Source organism: Lepidothrix coronata, unplaced genomic scaffold (genome assembly GCF_001604755.1).
Source record: "Lepidothrix coronata isolate B3197 unplaced genomic scaffold, Lepidothrix_coronata-1.0 Scaffold18, whole genome shotgun sequence".
NCBI lineage: Eukaryota > Metazoa > Chordata > Aves > Passeriformes > Pipridae > Lepidothrix > Lepidothrix coronata.
In genome coordinates this window covers 8,268,326-8,287,775 of record NW_016690198.1, presented here as the reverse complement: position 1 = coordinate 8,287,775, position 19,450 = coordinate 8,268,326, and the positions used below count along the sequence as shown (strand labels likewise).

The 19,450-nt window shown below is 36.5% G+C and overlaps 1 protein-coding gene across 2 annotated transcripts in view; it reads left to right on the top strand.

Moving 5' to 3' along the window:
• The window catches only part of KCNN2 (potassium calcium-activated channel subfamily N member 2), a 75,900-nt gene that overhangs the window by 42,474 nt on the left and 13,976 nt on the right, over nucleotides 1–19,450 (top strand). For both annotated transcript variants that reach the window (XM_017807397.1, XM_017807398.1), the window contains exon 4: nucleotides 6,828–6,969. In XM_017807397.1, the coding sequence (XP_017662886.1) occupies nucleotides 6,828–6,969 (142 nt within the window). The remainder of the gene's footprint in view (nucleotides 1–6,827; nucleotides 6,970–19,450) is intronic.

Sequence of the window (19,450 nt, the reverse complement as noted above, 5' to 3'; positions counted from 1 at the left end):
TCTACATGTTGAAGAGTAGAAGAATAACGTTTTATGTTTTTTTGAGTTTCATAAGCTTATCAATTTTATTGGGATGCTTCCTGAGATAATTAACAATATTCATTCCAGAAAAGCTTTATTGAAATCTGAAATGTGAGCTAAAGACAAAGTCAAATTGAAGAATTTTGAAATGGATAATCATGCAAATATTAAATGGGAACATTTTGAAAGATGATCTGTTGAAATGAAGAAAAAAAAAAAAACCAGACAAAAAACACCCCAGAACAAAACAACAAACAAAAAAAAAATCAAAAAACCAAACCAAACTCAAAAAAAACCCAAAACACTACACCAGAACTCCTAGTCCCACTGTTGTCAGTTTTACTTCAGTTATGCCACTGCAGAAACAAAATAGTTTGAAACTGATGAAAAGAACACAGTAGGAAGTAAGAATATGCCTGTATTGGGGGATATATACAAAAGAGGGTGGGATGGGTTGAGGGTGCTGGTTGTATTTCTTAATTGAGGCAAGAAAAAATTCTCCTTAAACAAACTGTGTGAAAACTTCAATAAGACGTATTAATGTTTTCACGTAGTCTAAGACCTTCCGAAGCAGTAGTTATCACTTTATTCACAGGATTACTTTTTTGTACATTGATACTGAATTCTCCTTTCTTTGCCTTTATTCTTTTTAGTGGATTGCTGTCTGTAACAAATGTAAAGCTTTACAAATTTCCCAATACTCATAGAATTGATTCCAAAGATTCTCCCTAGCACTCAAACTATTGCTGAATGCAAGTTAAAAAAACTCCAAGAAGGTAAGGTACTTCTAAGAAGCTTCAGCAACTTTGTGCTTGTAGCTGAATGGCTTCTTTTGGGAAGATGGGGTATCTTTCCATCTACTGTGGCTGCAGACAGATATAAGGATTTAGCAGAACATCATCTCTCTACACACCAGGAAGACAAAGCAAGACCCCCACCAGTTGAGGACAAAGAATAGCTTGACACCCTTTGAAAAAATGGCAGTTAATTCCTTGTTTCACTACTGGTAGGTTACCCATTGCCCAAAGCACTGACAGGTGGGTATGGCAGCAGCTAGGAGTTTTAGTAATTTTGTCTTCCCCCTTATGTTTAAACTACAATTTATATTCAAGAATAATGATAAAATTTCTTAAAACATGCCATCTCACCCTTCTGATTTTGTGTGATTTCTCTCTTCTCTGTCCTCTTTTCTTTTAGAAACATAGCTAACTTAGCTAACATAGTAACTTATGCTAATAATGTAATGATGCTTCATATTCCTTGGGGTTTTTTTAGCTTTCTATAAACAGCAAGCAAATACTTGTAGCAGAAAAATCATGAAGATTTTTGACCATGGTAGAAGCAATCCAGAGAGCTTACTCTCATCCATTACTTTTGGTTCGGTTCACAACTGCTACTGATGTGAGTCGATCTGTTTGAAATCCAGTAATTTTTTGTGGCGTTCTGTACTTTCATGAAGCAGTTTTTGTGAAAAGAACATTTTTGCTCATGTTCATAAATATTTGGGGGACGTCAACAGATATTTTATAAAAAGACTGGGACAAGCGTGCATTTCTTCAAGCTGCCCTCCTGATCCTAAACCTGACAAGGCAGGCAAAAATTCTGCCATCATACCATCATACTAGGAGTCAGCGCCACTGTTCTTTCCTAGTGCTGCTGAGGTGTTCTTTTTTTTTTTTTTTTTTTTTTTTTTTTTTTAAACTCCCAAGGCACTTTTATCTTTTTTTTTTTTTTTTTTTTTTTTTTTGGTGTTGTTGTTGTTTTAAACAGGAGAAAGTAAAAAGAAATAAAAAGTCCTGTCTGTTATCATCACTATAGTAACAGCTAAAAAGCTGCCAGTACCTGCCATATAACTAAGACTAAAGAGGCACTTAGTAACGGAATGGCCTGATACTGTGGGGGAGCTCTAATAGCTGGTTAGATCAATCAGTGTCTCAACAGCATCTTCACAAGTTTCTGATGTAATGGACTGAGCCTGTTTCCAGCTGTTACTAGTCTAAAACTTTTTAAGGTTTGACAAAACAAAACTCAGCCTGGATTGCCATTCCAGTACAGGCCAGGAATTTCTTAATTATTATGGTAAAAGCAGGCCATTTTCTTTCCTACAAAAAGGGTCATCTTTTCAAATATTTTTTAGTTCTTTCTTGATTTGTTCAAGAAAGCAAAAACAAAGATGGAAAGTAATCAGAGGCTGTCCATGGAGGCAAGACAAACTGAAATGAAGCTGCTAAGTGTGAATTGATGCATCAGTGGTCAAGCTTAATGTTGTACTTGATTTATTCTTATTCATGACTTTTTAAGATGAATGTGTTTTAGATGTCAAGATGTGAATGTGGGATGATTGTGTGCGGCTAAAAAGATGATGTTTACCAAATTAAATGAAACATCATCACATACAAACATGGTTCTGGAAGGGAAGCAGTACTGAAAATCATGATACCAATAGTGATACCAGAAGTAAAGGAGTACTGTCTGATGCAGAAACTGAAATACTTCTTTGACAACCAAAGCCACTGCAGTATTGTCAGATGAGGAATATATTTATGTTTCTCTGAGATGAGTTGTAAAACTCCCACTCAGTTTGGCATAAGAAGGAATCAAGCAATGCTATTTTTGCACAAATATAATCATTCAGCTATTTTTGGTTTAAATTACAGTAGTGTCAGGACTTATATATGCTAGTTGGTGAGAACTGGATAGTGGTGTTTCACAGGATGATGATTACCTGGTGAGTAGTGTGGTCCAGCTGCAGCACCACCTGAGCTAGCATATTTCTTATTAGAAAAGGAGTGTGATAAATAATTCTTATGCCTGTGTGACCACTTCAGCCAGTGGTTTTTCTGCTTTGGGACAATACATCGGTTTTCTAAATGACCCTTATTTCTGCTGCCATGTAAGGCTGTGTGTCTATAGCTGCAGTTTTAACTAGCTCTTATCTTCAAGTGACTCACTGTATTTCTAGTACAAGTTTTTATTGACTAAGAATAGTGGACTTTAAATATTTAAATCAATATAATTGTAGTGATTCTAGTTTTAAAAATCCAAATCTTAATAAAAATAAAAATCTTTATCAAATCTTCTGTTTTGGAATTTGTTTCAATTTCAGTGACAGATTTGCTTTCTGTCACTGAAAGAAAATCTTTGTTTCTTTTTCCTTGCTTCCTGAGCTTTTGGGTTTCCAATCTGTTCATAGTACAGTGCTTTCCTGTCAGATCTCAGAACGCTCAGATACAGAGTGAATGGATAGTTTAGGAAAACTACAGGTGAATTCTGAAATGTATTACATTCAAGCTGCCTTTCACAGTCCAGCTGAAATTTGGAGATGTTTGTAGTGGCATATGATGACTGGCAGTGAGTGAGACAGCTCTGTTTGTGTGGATGCCTTTTCTCCTCACGATAGCATCCACTGCAATTGACTCTACTGGGGATAGTCTCAGTAGTGAAGTGAAAGATACAGTGGTAGGAATTACTTTTCTCGGGTCTTCTGGTGACTTCAGTGCCACACATTAGAGCTGTAATTATAGAAACACATGGGAAAGTTTAACTTTTACTCTCTCCATTTTACTATTCCCTGTATAAATTGAGAAGTTCAGTCTTTAGCAATGGGATAACTTTGAAAGCAAGTAATAAAAGGTAGTGGATTGATTTCTTTCCCCCTCCTCAAAACAAACTTATGTGCCTCCAGTTTTAATTTTAACCATTTCCATGACTGTACAAATAAGATGCTGTAATTAATACTTTTTGAAGAAATTGCTTTTCCTGCTTTGATATAGATGTAATCATTTTCTACCTGACTGTGGACACAGGGCAGCAGAAGACTCCCTTGTCTTTGCTTATTCAGGCTTAAATCCCAAGTGGTAGTAGTGCCTAGTGACATAGTAGAGCACTTGGAAATGTATGCTGGGACAGTTGTAATCTTATGAAAATCAGAACGGTGTAAACATGCACCAGAATTTCTAATCACAGAGATTCAAAAATCATGACTGAAGTTGGAAAAATATACAAGACAAAAGTAAACTACCTTCCTGTAAATCTGGCAAAGAAATGATGGGATTCTCAGGAGAGTGACACCCTTTTAGATTGTCTCTATTTTGCTTATGGATTTTTAACTTGAGAAGACACCCCTCCAACTTTCCCTGTACAGTGCAAGAGAAAGTTTTTAGATTTTGTTGAAAGATTAAATTAGGCAAATTAGGTAATTTACATGCTTTGTCATGCTTGAGCAGTTAAGGCAATAGGGAGGGCACAAAGTATCTTTCGTTTCTTAGTCAAAGTCATTCATAAGTATTGCTGATGATTTTCAAAATAAGCATGCAACATTTAATTGCTGAACTAGACCCTTAAAGTCACAACCAGGTGAAATATTCAGAGTAGGAAATCCAGCAGTCCTGAGCTAACAAGATGAAAACATCTGAACAGGTCTTTGAAGTGTGGTACCTGATATGGATGCAGATGGCTTTAACAAGCAGTTTATCTAGGAAACCTTAATTGTCTCTGTGTCTCCAGTGAAACTTGAAAAACTTCTCATGTGCCTTTTAAAATTTAACCCCGTGTCACCTTTTCAAAAAGAATCTTTGTGTATGTTGGCTTGTATGTTTTCTGAAATGAGTAAAGGATCATAAGTGAATAACGACTCCGTTATCTTTTCCCTTTATTGTTCAAGGCTTAAGAGAGATGTTTTGGCATTCTTTGTGTGAAACTGGTATTTTTTTCTGTAACTCAGTGAGCTGTCTTTGAATGTTCTGTTTTCAGTCTTATTAAGATGTCTATAATTATCACTGTGTAGTGCTGAAATTTTGTAAGGATGTTAACTATTTGGACAAAATGTAGAAAAAGTCAAAAGCATTGCATTGCATTTTCATCATCACAGAAAAACCTGTTTTTCATCAGAAGTATGAAAATGGCTGGGTTCAAAATCCAAAGAGAGGCATTAAATAAATGTATTATAAATATTTATGTGAGCATTTACTACTATTTAACTGAGTTGCTAGCCTTAGAAGAATGTTTTGTGGCTTTAGTGCCCTTCTGTGAAGCTCATCCAGACCCTATGGGTCATATCACTTGCATAATGCTCTGTAGGGAGTAGCATGATTAGATACATATGCTTTCTTCTTGCCTCCTGGATGAGATGACTGTGTTTTTCTCCCTGTATCCATATATTTCACAGCCATTATTCTCTAAGTTTGTTAAGTGGAGACTAAAATCCATAACATTGAATGCACACTGGAAAAAAAACCAATGTCCGACTGTTTTTTGTTGTGCAGAGTGCTGTGATCATAAGCTATATCAAGTTTACTGTCATTTTTTTTTACTAGTCTTTTTGCTGTTGTGGTTGTCATTTGCATCGCTGTCATCTTTAGGACTCTAGATGTGGGCTTCTTCAACATTGTTCTAGGTTTTGTTTGAAGCAGAACAAAAAATCTTCAAAAGCTTGTATAAAGTATGTGAGAGACAACACTGATACCAGGAGAGATAAAAGTACATGTGAAATATGGAACAGACTTGTTTGGAGTGATTGCTGTGGTCTATGGTAGTCGAAGGGTTCTTATGATTTGTAATTATCAGGGCATAGGTGGGACTTTGAAGGCAGAGTTTTGCAGACATTTATAGTGAATATCTTACAAGTGATAGAATAAGGAATTTCTTGAGAGAGCCCGTGTGCTCGTTCTGCATTCTTGCTCCGTCACAGAGACTGCAGTCCAGAAAGGAGGAAAACGAGCAATTATTTAAGTTGGGGAAAGCAGGTTGTTTATGGATTTGTGAACTAATTTGTTAATGACCCTCTGTGACCCACTGTAAGACACGGATTTAGGAACTGAGTAAAGTAATACCCTTGGGGAATCTAACAGCATGTAATTAACCTGAGGCTTCTCAGCAGCTGCAGGGGTGATTGCAACCTTGAGTCTGCAGTGGCTGCCCCAGAGGTTCTCTGTGGGAAAGCTGCTCTGTCCAGGGAGCGAAATTCCACCTATCTTAGGCCGTTAGGCATTTTTCCTCCACAGAGTTAGTGGTGACAACAGGTTTTTAGACGTAAAATGTGTCCTTATATCTTCACAATCTATTAGGTATGTATGTTATGTGAAGACAAGGTTATTAATCTGAATTTAGTTTCGATATTGTAGTGGAATATGTTCATTTGTCGCTTCAAAGAAAACAAGACAACAAATGGCACATAATGAAATTTCACTTAATAGCTGACCTAACACAAAAGGGTGGCTTTGCTATATTTAAGGTAAAGATCTTTTGATGATGAGAAATATGATAGCATATTTTTCTATTTATCTTGAACATGTAGATGGTGAGGGTAGGCCATAGGTTGTCTAAGACAGCATTTATGTAATACCTTATGATTAGATTTTTGATCATAGACTTGCATTTAGGCCAAGGAGATGAAGATGTGCACTGCTGTCTGCTTGTGCTCACAGCCTTCTCTCACTTTCATATTTGCCTCAGACTGCTACTGTAATAAACTGGTGTCTTATGCTACTGAAGAGTAGTAGCAGGACCTGTACTCCCAATGAAGGCATTCTATTAAAAAAGATTTCAGCTTTTTTAATGATAGTAACCAAATCCTGAATTATAAACCATCACAAGTATCTCTACTGCCGGTTCTATTTTTATACCTTCTGATTCTTTACTGCTGATGTAATTGCATTTGAGTTTTATTTAATTCCTTAGAGCTGCTTTTAAGAAGGAGATAGAATACAAGAATGATCATATGACAAGTTAATGCAATTTCTTTCTGGCAGCACGAAAGTTTAATAATTGTTTTCATGATGAAGAAATTGTTTTCTTCTTCTTTTCAGATACCACGATCAACAGGATGTTACTAGCAACTTCCTTGGGGCAATGTGGTTGATTTCAATAACTTTTCTATCCATTGGATATGGGGATATGGTACCTAATACATACTGTGGGAAAGGAGTCTGTTTACTTACTGGAATCATGGTGAGTGAATTTATTCATTGCATATGAGATTACATTTGCTGCAATTAATCCCAAAACTTCTTGTAGTCATAAAGAAACATTTATTTACTGTCTTGCAGAGTATATATAGTTACTCAGACCATTCTCGTAGTCTTTCATTCCTGGTCATGGAATGGAGTTTTCTTCTTCTTTAGGTAAAATTTAGCAGCTGCATAATGAAATACAGAGAAACAAATTCCACCCTGACATAATTCATAGCTTCAGAAATCGCAGTAGATTCTTTCATTAAATGTTAAGGTATCATATCATCTTGATCATCTTTGGACATATGTAATTGAACAAATACTAATAATGAATCTTCAGTTCTGACTTTCCTTTCTTAAAATTAAGTTATTTGTAAACAAAGAAACATGATGGTGGTGAAAATCCTAAAGCCTTTTGCTTGAGCATAGTTTTCTAATCTATTTCTTACAAGTCTTATACTATCCATAGCATTCCATTGCTTTAAGTGGATTTAAGCTGTGCAGTTTGCACCGTAAGAGGTTTTGCTACCATTGATATCATTCAGCAGTTGTTCGGCCATGCAGACTCAATATTTCATGTCAAGGTTTAATTTTTCGGTATTGCACCATTTGGTCAAAGTTAGGCAGGGAGTAAGCCAAGGTATTACAATGTCTGGGAAATTTACACATATCTGCAGTAAATTAGAAGTAAACAAGTTCAGGACTCTGCCACCTTTATTTATATCAACTTCTGTATAAATGTCCCTGTCAATGAGAGAGGCAGAATGATTGTCATGTAACACTGTATATAACAGTAAGATACATACTTACGTCTGAATTTTGTCTGTTGTAATTAATGCAGTTCCAATATCTACCTCTGTTAAAACACTTGTATTGGGATTATGGCTGACCACAGATGGTATCAAATCATTGCCCCTTTTGAACAGACATTTTGGTAAAATTTTTTCTGTAAGTGTGTATTTTACGTCCAGAGACTAAAATAGACAAATGCATTTTTTTAATGTTTATAAAGATTTTTATTTAAATGCTTTTTTTAAAAAAAAAACAAACTGGTTGGTTTCAGGTCTTTGACTTTATTGAGAAAGACTTGCAGTAAATTTTGCCAATGATGGCAGATGCGTATCTCCTTAAATACAGTTTGCACTGCAGTTGGAAAGTACAGGCTGAAAGCAGAATGACTCAGAAGGCTTTTGTAAAGGCCGTTGGCTGAGCTCAAATCTGCCATCTTCTGGGGTATTTGGCTTTGCTTGTCTTTCTTAGATTTTGATGACAGAGAGAATAAAATGTGCTCATAAATTTATTAGGAAAAATATGGAGAAGCAGTGTATATTGCCACAGGGACATGCAGAATGGGGACAGAGTCCTGTTATAAAGCTTTCCTTCTTCCCAGGCACTGTTAATTAAGAAGAAAATACTTGAAAGTGCAGGTATAAGATCATTTTTTTCCACTCAAATTATTCAAGACTTTGCAGAATTTCATTATGAACAAGTATTACACAGAAATCTAGGATCTTTCAAAGCCCTGCAGAAGTGCAGTGAGAATAGTAGTATTGGTAATAATCATCTATGGGTTTCACACAAATGCATTTCTGCTAGTGCAAAAGGATAGTAGCAGCTGGACTGTTATTTTAAATATCTGTGGATCAGCTTATGATTTTATTATGATGAAAACAAAGTAAAAATAAAATTAGAAAAACGTACATATTTTTGCAAATTTTATTCTATACACATGTGAATGAAGGACACAGAATTTGAAATAATAAAATGGATTTGTCATTTCAGTTATGATAGCAGTACTTGGATTCAGATTATTTCTGGCAGTTGCTTCTGTGAACAACTAAAGTACAAATTTATATATACTACTTTTTATACTATTTTCACACATGGCATTGCTTTTTCACAACTGATAGACCTGTAAAATGTATGGATGATACTCACCTTTGTGTCTGTGATTGTTTTTTCTTAGTGGTCATAAATTCTGCAGCTGCTTTGGATGCACAAAGTCTCCAGTCTCTCATGGTAATGAGTTTGGGATAGATACCTCCAGAGACAGATAGCATTCTTAACAAAAAAATGAACCAAGTAGCTAGTATGTGATGATAGATAAAACAATTCTGAAAGCCTCACCTCTAATTGCATTAATGTCATCTTTGACAAAAAAATTATGGAGCAATAGGAAAAAGTCAGATGATAAAATTACTCAGGGGGGTGTGTGTTTGTTTTGTTCTGTTTTTATAAAGGATCTCAGAAAGTATGAAACAGTGAACATAATAATGAACTCTCTTCCAGCCTAACCTGCAATACCAAAAAGCTTATAGGTCTTCAATATCATTCTTTAAAACCAGCTACTCTTCTGAAACTTGTACAGTAACTAATTAATGTTTGTTGTGAAAAATATAAGATCCTAAAAGAACAAACCTAGTGATTTTTATTTCAATAGGAGTTATTGATGGTCTAATTAAAAGATACATGAGGGTAACTGTTGAATGTATATAGCAAAATGCAACTGTATATGTGATTTTAAGAAGAAAAGTGTAGTTCCCTAGGATCTGAAGTAGCAAATACATTGTTGGATTAGTGTAACCAATAAAAAATACCATTGAATGTTTGCTTTTGGGTAAGGTCCCTGTTAAAAAGGATAGAAGGCAGAATAAATAGAAATACTTGTGAATACAGGAGTAGTTACACAGACCACTGAAGAGTTAATATTGGTTTCTCAGAACTGATGGCCTATGGAGGCCTTGTTTGGGAAAAGAAGAGCCTGGGTGCCCTGGCTGTCCTTCCACTTCGGCCTCAGGAATTGCTTTCTGTGCAATGTAAATGGAGGACTCAGGCTGAACTCTGCCTTGTACTCCAGCCTGGGAAGTTGACTTTGTGCAGTTTGCTGGTGGCACCAAGTTGAGCTGGCTTTTAGAACTGTAACTACTGCTCTCTTGAGGCACTGGTTCAAGTGGCGTCTTTGGAATTCTACAAATGTGCACTGCTGGTAAAAAATCTTTACACGTATTCAGATTATACCAAAAGGAAAAATGCTTTGAGAACTGTTGAGAGTAAGAGAGCAAAGAAGTCTGATTAATGTACTAGAAAAACGGGGGGGGAAAAGTCCTGTGAACAAAGAAGGCAAATAGTGAGAAAATATTGTCATATTGAACAATTTACTTTCTGATCTTGCAAAGTGGTTAAATATGTGAAATTTTCATGAAAATACTGGAACAGCACAATACAAAGATGGGTTAATGCAGAGATGCTTTACAGACAAGCAAGTGAGAGTGAACTGGACACCTCACCTCAATTACCAATAAGTATTTTTCCAGTGAGACTTCACTAGGCAGCAGTAGTAGACAATGGCCCAGCTGGACTATAAATCAAATAGCACATGTGTCCTCTGCCCTCTGTATACATTAGGTAGGTCTGCAAGGCTGTGATGGATGGATAGAAATATGACTGCTCTCACTGTTGTTAGAAAAGGATAGAGAGGAAGTGGTGAGACCCATGGCTGCACGTTGTGCAGCTCATTGGGGTTATGTCTGCCCACTGAAGACCCTGTGCCTGGTGGTCAGTGCACACCCAGGTAGATCTCTCAGATCCTCATCAGCAGGGGGATCTCAGCTACAGGTGGAGCACTTTGCTTGTCCAGTTGCTAAGCACAACTGCTTGTATAGGAAGCACTTCCACCTTCTTAATGGCTTTTTGGAGTTAGGGCTGTGGAGTGCTTTGCAAAATTTTCCTTGCTTTATGAGGAGTATAATGAAATCAGCAAAAATTTAAAGATGGTCAGTAGAAATTGGGGAGGGGGGGCAAGTGTGAGAGGATATGGGACAATACATAATTATGGCCTGTGAGATGGACAATTTTTACAGACCTTTGTAAGCTTTTATAATTATGCAAGATAAAATAATGGCAATCCATTCTTCCAATTCCAGATAAAAGGATCTGTTGCAAGGTTTGAGAGGACATTTCTCCTTTTATACATACAGCATTATGTGGTGAGATGGTGCATTTAATTTATGATGCAAAACTTAGGATGCAGAATCTTCCTGCAGAGCCACCTGTAAACAGTTAGAAGCAGACCTGTAGGTCAAGCCTGTGTTGCTACAAATAAAATAAATGAGCTGCAATTGTCCTGTCACAGGGTGCACAAGTTGTTTTGATGAAGATTGCTTTAAATAAAATAGCTGTTATTTCAAAGTATCTGCCGTGCTAATGCTGAAATTACAGTTTAATTGCTTCTGTTATTGAAATGAACTTCAAAGAGATTGTTAGGCCTATGAAAGAAGAAAATAAATAAGGAAAGGTCCTTAAATTTATGCAGTAAAGGTGGACAAGATTAGAGTTTTCTTCTTGCAAATATTTTAACTCTCATCTTTTAACTGCAGGATTTGAATACCACTAATGTAGATGAAGAATTCTTATTAGAGTAGCTGTAATGCTGTCAATATGCACAGTCTGGATTTAGGGATACTACTTTTTATTAGTTCTAAATTTCAAATCAAAAATTAATCAGATCTCATTTCAAATGTTCTCATGCTGTGAGTTTTAATATCCATTCGAAGTATTCATTTAGTTCTAAACAATAACAGTTTCTTTCCTATTAATCATGAAAAAGTGGTGAGGATGAGGTGTTTCTTCTGTGAGAATAGGGGACTCTTCATTTAAGGTTAAATGATGGTGTTTGTGTATACAGTTTTATTGCAGACAGCCTGATCTTACCAACAAATACAAAGAACTATCCAGAAGAGGAACATGGCACCTAGAGTGGCATAATTTTTAACTGTATGACTTTCGTAAGTGGCAAAATCTGAACTGTATCATCTTTGAAATTTACTAGTTACTAGATTGTAAGAAAAAGAGGGAAAGAAAAAAAGAGATTCTAACTGAATAGTTAACATGGTCTGCATGTCTTCTGGAATAAGTCCTGAAAAAGAGAAAAAGAAGGTAAACATCAGATTTTAGCAATCAAATATTTTTAATTATTTTATAGAATTTTCTGTGGACAATGTACAAAAAGTTCATAAATTATTTTGCATAATAATGCCTAAAACATTGTGCAGTTTTATGAAAACTTTTATTTACAATGTTTAATTGGCAAAACATAGTTGTTTGTGAAACACAGAAATGTATTTTGAATTATACTCTAAAAGCTGAAAAGGTATGATCAATTCCAGTCAGAGCAATGTGGTGAATAGTTTTGTGGATGAGAGGAATTTCAAAAATCTAGAACATTGCTCAATTTTTACTGCCCTGAAAATACAGAAAATATGAAAAGCTTTTCCTACAAATTGATAGCATCTCAGTTCCACATCTCAGATATATGTTAGAATTAATTTCAGTTAGTTTTGATAATTCAGTAATAAACATAAGTGACATCAGGCTTTAGAACAGATTGTGTTTATTCCATCTAACATATTACAACCTACATAGACAGTGTGTTGAGCAGAAATATATTATGGAAAAGAAAATCAATGATGCTTTAATTCTTAGGGATGAAGCTCTTAAAAGTTGGGCTGCTCAGACATTCTTCAGCTCCTCTACTATTATTGTTCCAGCACAACAAATTGTAAAAATAGAAACTTTTGTGACGAAAAGTGTTGTTTGGGATTATTTTATGTCCATGGCTTGTTGGAATGAAATTTTTAACTGAAGTAAAGAAAAATAAAGTATTAAAATTGAGTTGAGAAGCTCCAAAAAGTGATCCCTAAAGCAGTGGTCATTAGGGCGGTATTCTGAAATGTGAGAGAATGGCAGAGACTCTACCTCCGTTTGAGTAAACAAAATCTCCTGAAAGTTTTAACCCTCATTTAGAATTAGAAAAATTAAAGGAAAAAAACTTCCTCAGAAGGTCTTTAATTTATACCAGTTGAGCAGGGAAGTTTTTGATATGTCAGAGGACAAGGGAACTGTTTCACTTAGATCTAGCTATGGATGCATTTCAGCAAATTCAAAGGCAGCTAGTTCCTGGCTGGAATGAGCAGCAGTTGTCCCATGATATCTTTGTTTATGTTGATGTGACTGGAGCTGATTACTCTTACAGCAAGACTTCTGTGTTGTTTTGGAAAAATATAATTTCATCTACAGTAGCTTCAGATTTAATACACCAATTTTCGTATATTTTTACACATAGTCTTATGAAACTTTTGTGTGTACAACATAGGTGTTGGACAAGAGCATCACTGGTAGCCATCATCCCTTGTAGGGTCTTGAGCCTGCTCATTTAGGGAAGTCGAACTTCACCTCCTTGCTCAGCAAAAAGGTTTTTTGCACACTGGCATAAACTGTTTTGATCTCCAGGAATTTTTTTAGCTGTTATGACCACTGAAGGGTTTCCAGAAGCCCAGACACCAGGGAACATTCAATTGTCAGGCTGCTCTGAGTTAACACTACTATCATTTAAAGGTTCCCCTGTAGAATAGATATTGTCATCATCATGTCCTGTGCTGAACCACATGTCTTTCCTAGTACTCAGCTTGCATCACTCCAGAAGTGTAATTCACCCCCACTTGCGACTACCCATTACTGTGTGTGAGAGTATTTAATCAATTTCACATTTATACATAACATTTAATGCTCTTCATAATTTTTATTTTTGAAACATTGCTAAAAACCTTATGTACTAGTTAGAAGTAAAGGAATCTGGTCATCTGCTGTTGTACAGATCAGAAGTTTAAACGAAATAAAATTCTAGATGTATAGCAGACAAACACCGCTGAAGACAATAGTAGCCAGGCAACTATTGAACTATTGAAAGTATAAATAATGGAAAACTATTTTAGGTCACCCTTTTGGCTGAGATGGCATAGTTGTTGTCCTGTTACTCATGTTACTTTGTTTCAGTCTTGCAAGGTTACACATCTCTCCCAGTAAACAATGACACATGCAAAACCACATTTATACAGCACCATTTCCCTAGACTCTGTCCTGTGGATGGATTCCTCCCTCAACTTTTGCTTTACTTGTTTTGGAGAGCTTTTTTTTACTTCAAGGAACATTTTTTTTTATTATTATTTTTCCCCTCCCCTGGTGGTACTGTATGTCCACCTTTTAGAAATCCAAATGAACAAAATACCCGTTTAAATTCTTACAGGATTTTCATTTTATGCAGAGCAGCAGGAGGAATGTTGTGCCTTTTCTGGTGCAGAGATAAATTTCCCACCAGAACCATGTGTCTGCAAAGCGGACCTTCTCTGTCCCTCAGTGGATCCCAAGGGAAGTGAGCAAGAAATGTGGCAACTGCCTTCTTTCAGCTACAGGCAAGTATAGCAGGACATTTTTCTGACACCTACACCACTAAAGACTGCACTTCGCTTCCAGTCCAGTAAAACAAAGCTGTCAGGAGACTTTCAACTGAGTCACTGATACACAGTGTTGCTTCCCTTCTCACCAATAGCAACCTTCAGGCATGTATATAACCTTCAGGTGTTTGCACAAATGGCTCAATTCAGTGTTGTCTTGTATTTTGGAACCTTATCAAAGAAAGAACCAAGTGAAAATGCCAGAGGCTTTTACTTAGAGGAGTACAGGGTTTCTCTACTGACCACGTGCTGCTTTCGGTACTAAGTGAAAATGCAGCCAGTGCTAAGCTTTATTTGTCTTACATAAACCTTTAGTTGGACAGTTGGAAGCACCTCTCTGGTTATCGCTAAAACTGGGCTTTTACCAAAATGCTAGATGTAAATACTAGACCGCTTAAGTCTGAACCCTGCAGTTTTGCAATCACTGTATTGCACCAGTGTGTACCCTCAGTCTTGGCAGTTGTGAGTGGTAGTAAAGGCGTGATCTTGATCCAGATTTTGTAGCCTCACTCTCATCCTGTACTTTGGGAAATACCAGCTTTTTCCTTCTGTCTGCCGTGGCTGTGTCTACTGTGGTTTACCATAGTGTAAAATTCTCTTTAGCAGCTCTACATTAGTAAGCTTTGGTGTGATGATTCTGCTGATAGCAGCAGAAAGCTCAGGGTGGGCTGCATGAGTGAAGAGAACAGAGGACTGTGATTGGACTGCGAAAAGGTATCTCAGCTGATATATAGTAAGTATATTGAAACATAATTTTGGTGATCAACAGCAGGATCTGAAAGAGAAAAAAACCACAATTTCAGGTCTAGTATGACGTATACACTGCAATTTGATAATATAGATCTACCATCTTTATTTATTGTTATTTATGTTCTTGTAGCACTTCAGGACTCTTAAGACTTGATGCAACTGATACCAGTACTGTATCACCATGGCTAGGCTTCGTGAACAAAGATTTAGAAAGGCTCTATCCATGTTTGTTACAGGCACACTGGTGGCTTATGAGGCCAATACAAGACAGGCATGTCCGATTGCAAAAGGCACAGCAGAAAGACTCCTTAGGTGGTATATTCTGCAAGGCACGATTCTTTCTGCATTGTCTTTTCACCAGTACTGTATAAAGACAGCAGAAATACATAGTCCAAATTCCTGAACAGTTTACTATCCCCATAGAGCGAGTAGAGTGGGGAACAAGGAGGGTTCATGTAGAATCAGAATAAGTGATCTTGGCATACCAGAATCTGATGTACCTTCAGTGGCTGTGCAAGGCCTTGTAGTAAGTAATACCCTAGAAAAGAAGGGCAGGAATTTGAAAGAAAACTATATATTTGTTTATGTTTCTAGGGAGCTTTTCATGAGTAAATAGGACTTTGTTTGAAAGAGCTTACTAAAGCTCAAATCCGTGAGGAGCCATAAGATATTGCAACTGAGGGCAAATGTTCTGTATGTGGTACCATAGAGAAGGGAATAGATGAACACAGTGCAGAGTAACGTAGTAAAAATGACAGGCAAAGGAAATAACCATTGTAGCAATTTCTGATGTATCTAACAGATAATTTGCTTTTTTAAAGCAGCTGAGAGTTGCATAATTCAGAACTAAGTGCCAAGAGGAGACACTGTGTGGGTAGATAGGGAAAGTTGTAGTTCATGATGCTGGATAGTAAAGTGAAAGATAACACCAAGTAATAGTTGTGCTTTTTTATGAGGAGCATGTTTAAGCATTTTGTTCAGATTTTGCTAAATTTAAAGTATAACTTAAATACAATTAATTTCACCTTTCCTCTCTTTCCCTTTACAAATAGCATGCACTTGATACCAAGCAGCTGATGTCTGATGATGTCATTTTCTTTCCCCTCAATTTAGTCCATTCTTCCATTCATTTTTTTTAAGGAAAATGATTAGCCTACTACTGTTTAACAAGTACCTCAGTATGTATGTGAGTCAGATGTCCACATACACTTCTACTTACACTTCTATCAGGTAAACTTGCTTTGGATTATAGGCATTAAAGAGGGTACTGAAGGATGGCTTTCACAGACTATTGCTTGCCTGCATGAGCATTTGAACTTTAGGCATCGTTTGTCCTGAACAGGAACAACATATTTAGACTTAAAGATGCAAATAATGTCCTCAGGTTGTTTGCAGACACCTCAAAGTGTTTTCTTAAAGGAAAGCAGCTGAACAGACTGACAGTCGAGGGGAGTTTTGTCCTGTTTAAATGATTGTAAACTTTATTGTACTGCTCACAGATGCAAGTTTTATGTCACCATCAGAGATATGGTGCCACTGTGCAGTCCAGAGTTTGTTGCTTTGCTCAGCTGGAAGACTGAGGATATGATATGTTTATTTTCAGACTTTTTGCTTTTCCTGTATACTAATATGCAACATTTCCCATCAAGCAAGAAATACTATGCATTCAGGGTGAGATTCATGTGCTTCATGTTCCAATCCTTGCAAATAGGAAATAAGCATTGCTCAACTCATCAGTGGAGTCCTGATCTTGTTGTTTTTAGGAAGCCTATTTTTAATAATCTTTAAGGGCTTCTCTTGCATTAGTAGATAAGTTGGTTCAGCTTGTGCATGATTTCTGAAAAATAGAAAAATTCAGGTACATCAGCTTTTAAAAGTGATGATTGCTGGCAAACACTTGACCATAGAGTACTTGATGGTCATCAGATTAATGGACGGTCAATTCTGTTATTGCCTGTTTCCATTAAATGGAGCAAATGAGCAATATAGTCAAACCTTAACTTTGATTTGACCAATTTGCTTACACTGCATGTATTGGAATAATTTCTGTCCTAAGTGCCCTTAAAATCAGGCAGCTTACCAAGTCAAAATGCACTACAATAACTCTGTAATGCAAGAGGTGGACAGGGGACTGACTAAGGACTGCAAATTTCAAATAGACTTAATTGCTGCTTTGATACTCAAAAATATATGCATTCCTGCCTTTTTTATTTTCTTCATATTATATATAATTCCCCTGGAAGTTAAGCAAGAGCTTAATGCAGTGATTTGCTGTATTATTTATTTCAAAACAGGATAAAAGAAATTATGTTGGAAATTATAAAATGGAGTAATCATATATAAGACTTTGTGGAATTTTATTCTCTAAAAAATCCTTCTTGTAGTTGAAATAATTATTATGGTGCTTTTACTTACACTAAATAATTTTAATAAATAATTAGCTGGTGCACTACATAGTATGGATACAAGAAAAAACCTGAGCATATGAGCTGAGCTACTGATTTTCATGTGAATCAGGATATTCAAAAAACTTGGAAAGTATTTTTCTTACAGTGTTACCATTTTAAAGTAACTGTATCAATTTTATTTAGTTTCTGCAATTTTGAATCATTCTTACTGTCTTAGTATTTTTAACAATGCTGAGCTCCTGAGGAAGAGGCATATAATATGAAAGAGCGTTGTAACATAAAGTATTAACTACCATTATGTAGTTTAAGTGGAATTTCCATAATTTTGTATCCTGTTATGAGATTAATTTTTTTTCCTTCAAGGTACTGCAAAATGTAAACATGCAGATAGTATAATACTTCCTACTTTTACAGAAATACAAAGAGAGCGCATTTGCATATCCTGAGATCCCATCATGTACCACAAAACCAAGAGGTTTAACCTGAATCCAGAATACCTTGCCATCACAATAAGCTGTTTGGGAGATGAGGAAGATAGGAGTGCATGTACACCATAAAGGTGGTTGTCATAGCTTATCCATGACAGTATTGTGCTGCTGCAGGCAGTATATTTCTCATGAGACATAAAGCTACTCTTTTTAACAGCATTGGGCCCTTGCAACTGTGTCACTCTGAAAAAGGAGGAGGGTTAATCACAAAATCTGGAACACTTTCACCTCAAACCAGACTCCTTTTGCCGGTCACCATTCCTCTAGCCTTTTTGAGGCGGACTGGGAAAGGATGCTCTAGTATTTCTCTCCCCCAGTTAATTTGCATAAACAGCTGTTTTGTGTCAGTGGGGTCTGTTTTAATAAGCCGTGCCATTTTAGTGCTCTTGCTGTAAGCATGCAGAACTCCAGTTATGTCGTTAAATCAGCATCTGGCCCTGATTCTCCTGGCATACTGGACCAAAAGGTACCTGCTTTTATCTTCATTTTCTTGGTGTTTTATGGGATAATTTATTCATTTATTTGCACACAAAGAAGTCTTCTGCACATTAGCATTTCCCGTGACAGGAAGAAGACCTGAAGAGTGCTGTCTGTTTCCTGGGGAGGTAGCGCATATGTTAGAGCATGCCCTGCCCAGTCCTGTTCCCAGAAGGCTCAGTGGATTCCTGCAGTGCTTAGCCTTGAGCCACTTGGGCTGTCTTCTTCCTTTTTAACTGTTAATGGGAACTGGAGAAGCAAAGGAACTTTTAGCCCCATTATGAGTTGTCTCATGGAGCGAGCAAGACTTCAGCTAACTTGCCATGAAATTCTATTTACACAGGATTGGAGAAGAGAGGGAGAGAGAACTGCTAAGCTAGAAGGCTTAGTATTGAGGACAGGAGAGAAGCAGGAAATGCAGCAAAATTACAAGGGACTCATTTGAGGGAATGCTGAGAGCTGTTGCAGCAAGAAGCCTTGGTAGGTGACAACTAATTGCAGAGGATTAGGTACTTGTGAGGGAGCAGATGGATTTCTTGGAACAATCTACCAGGGGAATGGAGAAATAATTAATTGGAGGCTTTCACAAAATTCATTGTGTGCCTCAGTAAGTGCACAGAGAGACAAGATTCATTTTTTTTGAGGACACTATGTGAATAAGGGTTTCCAATGAGTTAATTATTTTGCGGTCTTTATGTGTTTGTTAATGGATTTTGTATTTTGGAAGCTAGATTAAGAGATTTCTTCTGTATTTTCTGGAGATAGTAAGGCAGTTATAGAGGTGAGAGACAGAGAGAAAATAGATTTTTGGGAGAAATACAGAATGAGTAGAAGAAAGCTCTGTGAATGAAAATGTGGTAGACCTCAATGTGCAGTGAGAGATTGCTTTATATTGAAGTGTAACTAACACAAGTGCAATGACAACTAGATTGGACTGAATCTGCAGGTTAAGCCTTATATATTCAATGAGATTTTTATGCCTTTTTAAAATCAACTTGTAAAAATTTGTTTATAAAAAAATAAATACTCGGGCAGCAGAATTTATAAATAATTGAAAGTAAATTATG